The sequence below is a fragment of the Pelophylax lessonae genome (assembly GCF_965119305.1).
Source record: "Pelophylax lessonae genome assembly, chromosome: 3".
NCBI classification, from domain to species: domain Eukaryota; kingdom Metazoa; phylum Chordata; class Amphibia; order Anura; family Ranidae; genus Pelophylax; species Pelophylax lessonae.
Window position 1 is genome coordinate 554,954,994 of NC_138770.1, and position 14,791 is coordinate 554,969,784.

The 14,791-nt window shown below is 41.1% G+C and overlaps 1 protein-coding gene across 2 annotated transcripts in view; it reads right to left on the minus strand.

Annotated features, from left to right (window-relative positions):
- Positions 1-14,791, minus strand: part of MERTK (MER proto-oncogene, tyrosine kinase) — a 171,426-nt gene that overhangs the window by 98,671 nt on the left and 57,964 nt on the right. For both annotated transcript variants that reach the window (XM_082251929.1, XM_082251928.1), the window contains exon 6: positions 1,052-1,164. In XM_082251929.1, the coding sequence (XP_082108055.1) occupies positions 1,052-1,164 (113 nt within the window). The remainder of the gene's footprint in view (positions 1-1,051; positions 1,165-14,791) is intronic.

Sequence of the window (14,791 nt, forward strand, 5' to 3'; positions counted from 1 at the left end):
TCCCTGCCAATGTCATTATTACAGTAACAGTGCATATTTTTAGCACTGATTACTGTAGTAATATCACTGGTCCCCCCAAAAGTGTCAAAAATGTCATTTAGGGGTCCGATCTGTCTGCCGCAATGTCGCAGTCCCGCTAAAAAATCGCAGATCGCTGCCATTACTAGTAAAAAAATAAATAAATAAATAAAAATGACATAAATCTTTCCCCTAGTTTGTAGACGCGATAACTTTTGCGCAAACAAATCAAAATACGCTTATTGCAAATTTTTGTTTTACCAAAAATATATAGCAGAATACAAATTGGCTTAAAAGGATGAAAAATTTAGATTTTTACATTTTTTTTTGGAATGTATATAGCAGAATGTGAAAAATATTGTTTATTTTTCAGAATTGTCGCTCTTTCTTTGTTTATAGTGCAAAAAAAAAAAAAAAAGAAAAAATCGTGGAGGTGATCAAATACCACTAAAAGAAAGCTCTATTTGTGGGAAAATAGGACATCAATTTTATCCCAGTAGAGTGCCGAATTGCAAAAAATGGCTTGGTCATAAGGGGGCAAATACTTCCAGTCCAGAACTGGTTAAACAGCCTAACTGCCTTTAGTAAGTCAATTCCTATACCTCTGAAACCATGCAAAATCACACACCGATAGCTAAGCTTTCTAAATCTAAATTCAAAACCTTCTCTTTGTTTTGAATAGAGTGGGAAAAGTTAAAACTCCTCTTCTGTTTCTTTTTTTTTTTTCTGCAGTGTCCCATCAGGAATATTTTCTTCCATGTCCTGTCCCAGAGACAAAACAGAAAGAGGAAATCTCTTCATAGCAAGGAGGAATCCCCACTAAGATAGATGTCACCAAAGCATGTGTCCAGGGACAACTCAAAATGTTGGATTTTATTTATCTTCCAGAGTTGGCATCTGTGGGCATCAAGCCTAATAGTGAGAGTGTGCTCCCCAGTGGGCACACAAGCATCAATAAAAACCTGACAGAGGTTCTATTCCTCCCCTATTCTATAAAAAAAATAAAGTAAATGTGTTGAATCCACTTTGGTACCTGTATGTTGCAGAGACTTAGGGGAGAATAACCATCAAAACCAGGGACCCAGGAAAGAGAGATGTAATTTGATTGCTCAGAACAATTGACTTTAACTGGAGGAGATGGAATACCTAAAAAGACAGTAAAGAGAAAACACTGAATGTATACAGCTAATTCAAAGTGGAACATAATCAACATTCTTTCTAATAAAGGACAGCAGGTTTTATTGCTATAGCGAAAAGACAACATACAAATTAAACTTTGGAAGCAATGGTCCTTTTTTATCAACTTATAATATCACTTAAGGATTGATAAATAGTGCTTAAATTGATTAAATAAAAGTCAGAAGTTTTTTTTTTTTTATCTTAATCCATTCTATGCATTAAGATAAAAAGCCTTCTGTGTGCAGCACCCCCTAATACTTATCTGAGTCCATATACATCCAGCCATGCCAGCTGGCCAAGACTCCCCCCTCCGCCTTGGCTGAGACGGTGCCATTGGCTCCCACTGCTGTCAATCAAATTCAGTGAGCCAATAAGGAGAGAGAGGTGGGGTGGCTCCATGTCTGAATGGACACAGGAAGTTGCAGCTCGGTGCGGGTGCCCCCATAGCAAGCTGCTTGCTGTGGGGGCACGGAACAGGAAGGAGGGGTCAGGAGAGCCAAAGAGGGACCCGAGAAGAGGGGGATCCAGGCTTCCCTGTGCAAAAACACTTCACAGAGCAGGTAAGTATAACATGTTTGTTATTTTTAACAAAAAAAAAATCGAGACTTTACAATCATTTTAAGGCCCGCTAAAATGGCATACAATATCTTTGGTTGAGAAGCCGCTTTAGCATGCCTTTAGAGCTCTTTCCGAGGCCTTAAAGTGTTACTAAACCCACAACAGTAAAATCAGTCTGTATATGCCGTAAAGCATGCTTGTTATACTCACTGTGGACCCTAAGGTGGTAATCCTTCGTATTGTGAAAAAAGGCTGTTTGGTCCTGCCTGTCTTCTCTGATCCTCCCACTCTTTTACTGTTCCCAATCCATCTGCTGATAGAACAGAGTCCTAGAAGGCACTCTGCACATGCTCAGTTTAGTGTGTATTGCTAGAGATGTTTTTTTTTTTTTTTTGGGAGGGTGCATCAGATCAGCACAGGGCCAATCAGCACTGTCCAGACAGAGAGTCAGGGGTGATGTAGCCTCATAGGAAGGTCAGAGGAGAATGAAAACTCCTCCTACAAGCTTAAACTAGTGTTCGGCCAGGCAATGATAGAAATAACAAGACTGCTTTATACTGCTGATGAGAAAAGGTATTTAGACGGAGTAGTCGCGCTTGTCACTTTTGCACGGTCTGCACTACAGGCGGCTGTGCACACCTTTATTCTTCAATGTCCTAAACTCTTTTGATGGATAAAAGTGCAATATTTTTTGATTAAACCTACTTGTTTTAAAGATAATGCACTATTAGTTCCTCCTTTCCCTGCACATGAGATCATATCCACTGACGAGTGAACCTGTCGCACTGAATATATGCTCTCACTGGACTCTTGATGTGTATCGGAGTTCGGTTTTGAGCCTTTGTATGTGGTGCGGAGGAATCTCTTATGCTGCATGACCACAGCCTTTTGGTAAGCGGCCATTATCTACCAATCAGCCTGAAGGTGGTTTACTGAGCACCTGGAGGAATATTTCTTTCAGCACGTTTAACCACTTGCCGACCAGTCACTGGGACTGTACTGCGGCAAAGTGGCTCGATTCCGTCCAGCGACGTAGACCTACGTCGCTGGACTCCTCCCCCTGTAGGCGGCGCTCGCGCGATCGCCGCTGCTCTTACCCAATCGTCGGGGAATCGAGTTTGGAGATCCGCCCGCTTGTGTAAACAGAGCGGGTGGATCTCCTAAGTGACAAACAGTGACAGATTGCAGTGTTCAGCATAGCTGAACATGCGATCTGTCCCTGTGTCACTCAGTCACCTCCCCCCACACACGTTAGTAAGCCCCAGGCATACATTAACCCCTCCCTCTCCAATAAAATTAACCCCTTCCCTGCCAGTGTCATTTTTACAGTAACAGTGCATATTTATAGCACTGATTACTGTAGAAATGTCACTGGTACCCCCAAAAGTGTAAAAAATGTCAGTCAAGGGTCTGATCTGTCCGCCGCAATGTCGCAGTCCCGCAAAAAAAAATCGCAGATCGCCGCCATTACTCGTTTAAAAAAAAAACACCAAAAATGACAAAAATCTTTCCCTTAGATAGTAAATGCAATAACTTTTGTGCAAACCAATCAAAATACGCTTATTGTGATTTTTTTTACTTAACATAGGTAGCAGAAAACAAATTGGCCAAAAATTAAAAAAAATTTAGATTTTTACATTTTTTGGGGGGGGGGAATTTCATATAAAAAAATGTTAAAAATATTGTTATTTTTTTCAAAATAAACGCTCTTTTTTTGTTTATAGCGCAAAAAGTAAAAATTGCACAGGTGATCAAATGCCGCCAAAAGAAAGCTCTGTTTGTGGAAAAAAAAGGACGTAAATTTCGTTTGGGTACGGTGTCGCACGACCGCGCAATTGTCAGTTAAATTCGCACAGCGCCGAATCACAAAAAGTGGCCTGGACGTAAGACAGCAAAATCCTCCGGTGGTAAAGTGGTTAACATTGTTTCACTGGCTGTGGACTTTCTGTCACCTCTTCATTTTGGGACTGGATCTGTTCTAATTGTTCAATTTATTTTTTTTTTTTTTTATTGTTATCACACAAAGGTTATTTTGTTTCATATTTTGTTTTTTTTTTTATCGATTTCTATATATTGATACACTTGGTTTGCAGAATTATTTTCATATAGCTTTACTTTAGTTACATTATTCATCACATGCAATTTTTTGTATGATTATAAGATAGAACACTTTACTTATTTTTTCACAAGCACTGATAGAAATCCTAAGACTGATATATACTGCTGATGAGAAAAGATATTTAGCAATTTATATTTACTAAAATAATTGCATTTCCATCTTCTGTGTACTCTGGGAGACCAGATATAGTGAATGCAAGCTCCTGGGTTTAGTAACAGTTTAAATGTAACTGTCGTTGGTTATTCAGGGTCAATGTCAATTTGTCTTCCACAGACACACAAATGCCATGATTTATTCATGGAATTGTTTTGGAAAATTAAGAGGAACCTAAACCGTCTGTGACCTCTTGATCTGATCTTTGGTTGCACAACATGTTCCCTCAAAAAATGTCATTGTTTTATTTAACTAAAAATTACATTTCAACTGCAGGTACAATTCGGTGGGCTAAATCATGTATTGCCCTCCAATATCCAGTGCCAGATTTACAGAAAAGGCCAATGCATTTCCACACTCATTTTACTGCCCCCATTCTCCTCCCTGCTTCTTTAAGAATATGTTACCCCAACATTTCATATTTCTGATATGTGACTGTTGTACCATGTACTTGTGTTGAAAAGGATCCTGTTCTGTTTGTATAGATTCCTTTGTGTGAAATTCCCTAGTGATCATGCTAGTCCCCCTGCTTTCCTATTTCAAACTGAACACACTAGGCATGAGATAACAAGTTTTCTAGTTGTGCTGGGAAAATAGCCTGCCTGTACTCGAAGGATCAGATTTGTGCTGACATGTCCATGTGCAGTCATGTTCGAACAGGAAGGGGCCATCCCCAAACTGTTCCCACAACGTTGGGAGCATGAACATTGACCAAAATGTCTTGGTGTGCTGCCACCTTAAGAGTTCCCTTCACTGAAACTAAGGGGCCAAGCCCAACCCCTGAAAGACAACCCTACACCATAATCCCCCATCCACCAAATGATTTGGACCAGTGCACAAAGCAAGGTCCAAAAAAACATGAATGAGCAATTTTGGGGCGAAGGAACCTGACTATCCTGTACAGAGTCCTGATCTCAACCCCATAGAACACCTTTGGGCTAAATAAAAGTGGAGACTAAAAGCCAGGCTTTCTTGTCCACCATCAGTGCCTTACCTCACAAATGCGCTTCTGGAAGAATGGTCAAACATTCCCATAGACACACTCCTAAACCTTGTGGACAACCTTCCTAGAAGAGTTGAAGCTGTTATAGCTGCAAAGGGTGGGCCAACTCAATATTGAACCCTACGGACTAAGACTGGGATTCCATTAAAGTTCATGTGCGTGTGAAGGCAGGCATCCCAATTCTTTTGACAATATAGAGTATGTATATGCACATATACGTTGTATATAAACACACAAATGTTTTGCTTTTCATTTCTATTTTAAACTTTTATTTAAAAGGTAAGGGTTCACATATACTTTAACAATATTACTGTGCAGAACTACCAAATACAGTGTAGGTCCAACTCCCCCTGACCCCTGCCTGACATCATTAGCCACTACTGCAACCACCTTCTGATAAAGACTCTGTGACCGACTGTGCTAGTGTGCTTTCCAGGACTCACAAAGCACTTTTGTTGAAAGTGTGGAATAGTTTCAAATTTCCACCTTTCTACCCCGTTTCCTAAAGTGCTGACCTATTAGGCTCCATTCACACCTAGGGTATCGTTTTCAGGTGTTTTTTCTGGTGTTTTTTTCAGGCATTTTTTCCAGGTGTTTGGAGGCAGGTATTGACATATAACAAAAAAGCCTGTAATTTACCAAAAAGGAAACTCATGCACTTTTTTGAGCTTCAGGCGTTTTGCTTCAGGCGACAAAACGCTCATATGTGATTTGGGCCTATTGTAATGAATGGGATTTTGCTTGTTGAGCCTTTTGAGACTTCAGAGATGAGCGTTTTACGAGCTGAAAAACACTCAGGTGTGAACAGGACCTTAAAACTGCAATACCCTTTGGTCAGTGTCTGCAGCCACCTTTGCTTATCTGTACTGGAGATTCCAGCTGTGGTAACAACTGTAAAATTCTGGATTTTATGCCATTTTATTCCCACTGTCAACCGCTTCTGATGAAACACAGATGGCAATTAAATTGTGGCAGAGTTTCTTATCCTTTCTTAGTCTGGTAAAAAGTGGAAACACTTTTGTACAGTTCAACTTCAAAGTGTTGCTTTTGATCTGTGGAGGATCCAAAGAAGGAAGTAAGAAGAGCAGCTCTGATCTCATTATAGAATCAGGGATTCCAGAGCAAGTAGGCGTGCTCCCAGCTACCAGCCATGTTTGTATGAAAACTGGAATTTCGCATTTGAGTAGATGGAAATTATGAATGTATACGGTTTGGATGTCATGGAGTAATAAAACCTGGATAAACAGTAACCAAAGCATTGGTTAATAAATTTGGCATTAAAGAGTTACTAAAACCAGGACCCTGCATTCGCTATATCTGGTCTCCCACTGTACACAGAACATGGAAATGCAAATATTTTAGTAAATATAAACTTCTAAGTACCTTTTCTCATCAGAAGTATATAGCAGTCTTCTATCAGTATCTAGTTAAAACATGTAGGAGGAGTTTTCATTCTCATCTGACTGTCCTTTAAGGCTGTAGGACCCCTGACCCTCTCTCTGGACAGTGCTAATTGGCCTTGTGCCGATCACATGCACCCTCCCAAGAATACACACCAATCTGAGCATGTGCAGAGTGCCCCAGAGGCTCTGTTCTATCAGGAGATGGATTGTGGACTGTGGAAGAAGGGGAAGAATCAGAAAAGACAGAACATACGAAAAATCTTGTACAACAGAATTCAACTTGAGAAGTGATGTCATGTGTTGAATTGTTTTGTATGTATTCTTTCATTTCCGAGCATGCCTAGGCTTGCTCTTACGATTTTTTTCAGACAAAAACTGTACTAATTAAACGAAAATTGGACGTTGTGTTCACATACGACAAAAAATTGTATAGCCTGCATATTCAGCTTTTGTCATACGAAAATTCGTAATCAGGTGGCGAAAGCACTATACTTACTAACCATCCAAAAAATCGGCATATCGTTCGTCGGACTAAATCAGTGTTTCTCAACTCCAGTCCTCAGGGCACATTAACAGGCCAGGTTTGCAAGAAAACTGAAATACATCATATCAGATGATATCATTTGCTGTTCAGTGATTGCAGTATTCTTGTCTGTATCTCCCCAAGGTAATACTTAAAATCTGGCCTGTAAAGCCCCGTACACACGCACAGATTGTTGGCCGTAAATTGTTAAACAAACGTCCGATCTGCCGATTGTAGGCTTGTTAGTATGATGCTTCCGATAACCAACTGCGAATTTTCGGCCGAAAAAAATCTGGTGTGCATGCTATAAAATTTTTGTTGGCCAACAAAGAACGGGCGATTGTTCCTCAGTCAGTACAGATTTCGGCAGACAAAAATCAGATAAGCAAGACTGGGCATGCTCAGAGATGAAAAAACACACTGAAAGTCAACCAGAACATGACATCACTTCTGAAGTTGGTTTTTGTTGGCCAACAAAAGTCCAGTGCAAGTCTAGAGCACATTTCAACCAACAAACAACAATGGACAAAAGTTGGCCGATCAGTTGGCCAACAATCTGTGCGTGTGTACGGGGCTTTAGTGTGCCCTGAGGACCGGAGTTGAGAAACAATGGACTAAATTTTACTTCTAATTTTCTTATCATGTGTACGGGTCTTTATGCACACAGGACATCTGATTTTCTCTTCTGAACGCCTTTTACTCTTGGCGTGCTTAAAAAAACACGACTAAAGCCGCGTACTGCACATGTGTTTAGGTGTGTTTATATACGTTAAGCGTTTGATCTAGGGTTTCACCAACACCGATACTAGATACTGGGCATCTGAACTCGTGTAAATGCTCCGATGCTAATCTGATACCTCCCTGAAGTCAGTGGGCAGAGAAAAGACAGAGGGAGTCAGCGCGCCATCAGCATTAAACAACACACTGGCAGGAAAGCTGGCCGGGGGCAGGAGCGCAGCCGCTATGTTTTCCCAAGACATATAGTTCTGTCAGAATCAGCGACCCATCAGATTCGGTAAAGGAAGTAATGTTCTGTCAGAACACTGCGACACCCATCTTGGTACACTCTGCACACGACTGCAGTAAGCCTGCAGATGGCGGAAGTGGACATATTGTTACACCCAGCCCATTTAGTGAATACAACATAAAAAATATATTATAATATTTATTATTATTTATTTCATAAGTTGCAGTGAGACCATTCTGTGCCCATCAGTTATGCCAATCAGTGTTGCCTTTCAGTGCCACCTATCAGTGCCCATCAGTCAGTGCCACCTATCAGTGCTCCTCAGTGCTGCATATCAGTGCCACCTATTAGTGCCTATCAGTGCAGCATATTAGTGCCACCCCATCAGTGTCCTTCAGTGCATACCTCATCAGTGCCCATCAGTGTTGTCTCATCAGTGCCCATCAGTGCCACCTATCAGTGCTGCGTAAGAAGATATCATTAGTCTGTATTTTGCTTAGAAATCTGTCACATGACATTAAAAAAAAGGATTGGTAATCTGTATTGGCGAGTACTTGAAAAAATGTATCGGTACTTGTATTTGGTCTTATAAAAGTGGTATAGGTGCAACCCTAGTTTGAGTGTTAATGGATCTCATTGTCCAGAATATGAATTTATTCTGACCACTGGAATGAACATGTCTACTTCAAGGGTTTTTTCTGTTCACAAGCTCCTCTTCTGAACACCTGTAAATGCCTAGGTTGGCATGGACACATAGGCTAATATAGAGGTGCTTGTACTGGCTAAAAGAAAAACGTAAAACGCCTGTGAGAGATGCATTTTTTTAAGCTCTGTGTGCATGAGGTCTAAAACTGAGCTTATGATTTTGACATGTTTGTCTAAAAAACATTTAGTCATTTGATCTTTCTTATTGCTGCATGAAAACCTCCAGTTTCATTACCCCTAGGAATTAATTGTGCTTAGATCAGTGTAAACTTGTTTTCAGAGTGTGCACTTGTGATTTGAAGCTTGAATTCTACCAATGTTATATGATTTAATTTATTTGACAACTGCATGAATTACATAAACACTATGCCTCCTTACCTTTCCATTGCACGTTTTACAAGGATACATCCTATTAATAAATGGCAGGCATCCAGGCCTGCAGGGTAAGCTAAAAGAAAAGGCTTGAAATCTAAACAAGACTCGAATTAATAAATCAGCTAAGTGCTTAAAAATAAGCCAACTGTCCACAAACCACTAAACTGGCACAAGCGCTGGCTTTTATCAGGGACTTGTATTTAGTGACATGCAGATTTACTCCGAGGTAACACAGGCAAATAAAGACCTGTTACCTGATGAGTGAGAACATTATAATGGTACTTCTGACAAGTATTAAAAAACAGCTTATAAAAACACTGTTTGTGTTTGGGGCCATGCACCCGCACCTGCATGACTGTAAAATTGGAGCAGCGCCTGTGTTCATGTAGCCTCTGCATCCCAATTGACATCAATAGGACTGCCTACACAGAGATACATGGACACCTGTGTATTCCCATGCAAGCAAACATGGCCCATACATTGGTGTTCGCTGATGTACGCCTGCAAGAACAAGGCCTGTTGCACTTATACATTTTAACTTCATATTTAGCCATTTTGTGCCATATACAGTCTTATGTATGCCAGTCCTCTGAAATGAGCTGGATGTTAAAAAAAAAAAAATGGCTGCTGCAGGTCCAGACACATGAATGAAATACTCTAAACACCCCATGTGCATGCTACTACACTGCTCCCGTATAGCAGTCACTGGTTGCTATATATCAATGGTCTCCAAACTTGCCTTTGCTTGCCTTTATCTGGTTCTTGGAGCACTTATCCTCCCTCTGATCCAAGACACTATTCCTCCCACTGACATCAATGATGGGGCACTAATCCTCCCACTGGCACCAACAATGGGGCATAATTCCTGTTACTGGCATCAATCATGAACACTATCCCTCCCACTGACACCAACGTTGGGGCACTATTCCTCCAACTGACACCAATGCTGGGGCCCCATTCCTCCCACTAACACCAACGCTGGGGCACTATTCCTCCCACTGACACCAATGCTGGGGCCCCATTCCTCCCACTGACACCAATGCTAGGGCCCATTCCTCCCACTGACACCAACGCAGGGGCACTATTCCTCCTGCTAACACCAACGATGGGACACTATTCCCCCACTGACACCAAAGATGGGGGCACTATTCTAGCACTGACACCAGCGATGAGATACTATTCCTTCCACTGACCTTTAACAATGGAGCATTATTGCCCCCCAATTTCAAAGGTGCGCTCTTTACTCCCACTGACGCCAGGTATATTTCAACTCCCAATGGGCACAGTTCTTCCCCCCTAAAGTCTGAAGGACAGTAAACTGGCCCTTTGTTTAGAGAGTTTGGAGATCCCTGCTATAGATAGACTACACTTCTGAGCATAAAAGAAATGTCTGACAAGATTTCCTACTGACAGCAAGACCATCCCCTTCCCACTAAGACCCACTCACTTTTCCCCGTGGCTTTACCACTTAACATTGGAAGCGAGTGTAAACTGTCATTTTTGTCCACATAAAAAAGAAACAAGAATTCCAGTTTGTAATTTTTCTTAGATGTTCCCATATTTTATTTTTTATTGTATGTCATACATACTAATTTGCCACCTTTTCTCATTACATATTTAGGTTGTGTTCAGTTTTGCATTATGATTTTCTGTTTTTAACTCTCAGTACGAGTTTATAAGTCTGCACTGACTACTTTAAAATAATTCGTCTATTATCTGGAAATATCTTACATCAACCAGCATTATCTCTAAAATCCTCCTGAAATCAGTAATATACTAAACGATGCTTATATGAAAAAGCGAAGGTCACATCAAAAATTACTTGCAAATAAAGGTTACAGTATCAAAGTATGTGAAAAAATGTTGGCTTTAGATACATTTTAACTCAAATTGTGTGAGCATTCAAAATATTTTCCTATCGCATCCTGACAATAAAAAAAAAGCACATTTATTATTTTCAATAACACTTCTAATTTACACTGGCCATAGACATAGGGGTGCACAGAAAAATGACATAGCAATCTGCTGATTTAAGTACATGATCATTCATTCTCTGAGAATGGGGCAAAAAATTCCCCAAATGTTATTAGGCTGTTTCCTGTGTTGATACATACAAACAGATCCTGGCGCTGAAGGACAGATGTTCAGGGGTCCCAAAGTGAAATGGGGTGGACGGATTTTAGCCAAAAAGCCAAGAGTCATGTCAGGGTTGCAGCCAACCCAATGCCCAGATCCTGACTGAGAAACAAAACATTCAACAAATAGATGGGTATGCTGGCGCTCCCTGGACTGATGACAATGGGCACTTTGAAATCACTGGTCTTGAATAGTCATAATGAACAATGTCAAGTTTATTTAAAAACACTTGAAAACTATAAAAATGATGAAAACCACTGTGAATGGCAGAAAGTCTCCAGCAGTGAGGCAATACCTTAAGAGAGGACCCAGGGATTGGGTGAAAACGCCTGTCCAGGTGAAAAGCCTTGAAGGTGGAAGCACTCAGGGGCAGGAAGAGAATGAGGAGGGGGGGGGGAGAGAACCTCAACCCCGTAACTCAATCCGGCCGCGAGGATGTTCGGCAGCGCCGCGGCGTCCACTCCTTGCATCAAGCGGCTGAGGCGGCGCTGAAGAATGACGTCACAGGCCGCCAACAGCCGACTCACGTGGATCCAATCAGCTGCCGAACATCCTCGCGGCCGGATTGAGTTACGGGAGACTTTCTGCTATTCACAGTGGTTTTTATCATTTTTATAGTTTTCAAGTGTTTTTCAATAAACTTGACATTGTTCATTATGACTATTCAAGACCAGTGATTTCAAAGTGCCCATTGTCATCAGTCCAGGGAGCGCCAGCATACCCATCTATTTGTTGAATATTTCCTGTGTTGGTCGAACATTTAAGATGGAAAATACTGCATTTGTCCACAAACCATCTAGTGGCTAACTTCAGAGGATTTATTATATAGCAGTACATGGCTCAAAGCTCACTGACCTCCGTTACTGGATTTGTACCCAGCTTTCCCGACCTCCATCCTTAGATGTGGTTGCTGTGTTAATTTTCAGCTTTCATGTTAAGGAGATTTTCTTTTTCAATATGTTTATTTATTTTAATAACCACCATAACATAGAAAGCATCTTTGCTTAGAAGAGGAAAACAGTGTGATGGGTCCACAATGCAGGTGGAAAGTAGTAATATCTGTACCTTCCAGATAAAGCACAGGTAGTAAATAATGCAATTAAATTTAACTGTCAGAAGGAGAATGTAACAAACATAAAAACAAGACCAGCAGAATATACGTCAATATACGAATATACGAATGGGACCCGTAAAAGGTAAAGCTCGGCATTTCCACATCCCACTGGCCAGCCAACACAGTAATAGTAAATACTGAGAATGTAATATGTCTTCAACAAAATGCTATGGCAGAATTAGGAAAGAAGGAAGAGAAAAAAGAAGGAAGGGAAAAGAGAAAGAGAGATAGAATCCATCCAAAGGCCAAACTCGTCTGCCGCCACGCCACAGCAGGAAGCTGGAGGTATTAAATCCAGGGGTTCCAGACTCTCTAAAACCTTAAGGACGTATTTTTCAAAATGCTAACTAGCTTCTCATTCAACATGATCCATGTCAACTTAAGTTTCATAACTGCCATGTCAACTGTCCACTACTGGGCTTTTCCAGGCACGTGCTTTGGCATTTTTTTGCCGCGAGAAACATAAAAAATGCCAAGGTCTAAGAAAGTCTGGGAATACAATCAACAGGTTTGTTAAGAAGGACAACCTTATGGTTCTTGACAATATTCACCAATGTCACTGAATGAAAGGAAAATATACTCTTATCCAGAACCATCTGACCTTGGTACACGTCCACAAAGTATGGTACATCGTGCCCACCTGTCCACAGCCACTGAATCAAAAAGGGGAGGACTCTGGGAATATCTTGGAGAGATGGCCCAGGACAAGATAGGCTAAGGACATTTTCAATAAGTGTAGAAAATACCTGTTGATCTTTTTATAATTATAGTGTGCTTGTCACTTCCTGTAAGCTTAACGTAAAGGGTAATTTTCTTCCTTTCAAAAAACCTTCCGTAAACTTTTAATTATTTTGCCCCCAAGAGATGAAAAAACAGAAAACCTGCTTGTAGTACAGACAGGAGACCAGCCTAGCTGACAACCATGTCCTACCCTCATACATATGGTGGAGTGAGTGTAGCCACCCAGGGGAAGAAACTGTGGTATTCACAGAATTACCAGGGGAAAAATAAAGTAAAAGAAGCCCCCCCCCCAAAAAAAAAAACAAATGCAATAACCTTCTCTAAAAACTGGCAAGCTTCAATATGCTGAATTGCACAGAATGTGTCATTATTATTATTCATAAGCTTTTGCAACATAATATGATTGGTTGCTTGTAAATGTGAAAAATGTAATAAACAAAGTTTATACATAACGCGGCAGAGAAAATAGTTCACACTGTTTTATGCAGTAAATGTGTTTTTTTTAGCAGTCGGTTTTGACATATAATTAAAAACTTATCAAAATCCAAGAACAAAAATGTAATATATTGCACATAAAAATACAGAAAGTAAAAACAAAAAACTGATATGAACTTTTTGTCATACAGTTGTTTGGTTGGGCTAAGTATCTACATCAAAGACTTTTATTTTAGCATGGAATCACGTGAATATTATAAATATAGCTTTATACACAGTATAAAAATAATGCAACTTATACAGGGCAGAGGTCCTTAGTTCCTTTCAATACAAGGTTCATTAAAGTGGTTGTACAGGCTGAAGAAGTATTACCTTAATTCATTCTCTGCATCAAGGTAAAAATAAAACCAAAAAAAAAAAAACCTCCGAAAAAAAACCTTGTCTGTGCAGCTTCCCTCCTCCTCCCAGCAGCTCCCCCTTATACCTACCTGAGCCAGATCTCGATCCAGCGATGTGCATAGGAGCAGCGGCTCCTTCAACTCCCTCCCTCCCCTCTCATAGGCTCAGGGACAGAAGCGAGAGCCATTGGCTCCTGCTGCTGTCAATCACATCCACTGAGGAAGGAGCTGGGGGCAGGGCTAGGCCGCACTGTGCATGTCTATTGACACACAGAGCATGGCTCAAGAGCAAGCCTGCACTAGTGCCCCCATAGCAAGTGGATTGTTACGGTGGGCACTTTGCGGGGGAGGAACCAGGAGCACTGACGGGAGACCTGAGAAGAGGAGGACTGGGACTGCTCTGTGAAAAACCATTGCACAAAGCAGGTAAGTATTACACGTTTAATATTTTTTAAAAATTATTATTATTAAAGCGGAGTTCCAGCCTAACCGAACACTCACCTGTGCCACGGTCCAGCGATGCGCCGTCTTCTCCCTCTCTGCTCCGCGGCGCCGGCATCACTGATGTGGGCACCCAGCTGTGACAGTTTGTGGCTTTACAGCCGGGTACGCACTGCGCATGCGTGAGTTGCGCTATGCGTCGTGATTGGCCGGCAATCTTCTGGGACCTCTGACATGTCCCAGAAGATTGCAGGGAGGGAGGAAGAGAGGAGAACTTCCGCTCAGGGAGCCGCGGCGCTCCGAGCGGAAGTGGGGGCGGGTACATGTCAAAACTAGGTACCCGCTCCCCCCCCCAAAAATGACATGCCAGGTTAGGACTATTTAAAGCGGAAGTTCCACTTTTGGGTGGAACTCCGCTTTAAAAAATACACGTTTACAATCACTTTAAGCAACATCTCTAAAGAATTTTTTGTTAAATACATTTTTTTGTGCAGAAGAAAAACATATCTAAATGGTATAATAT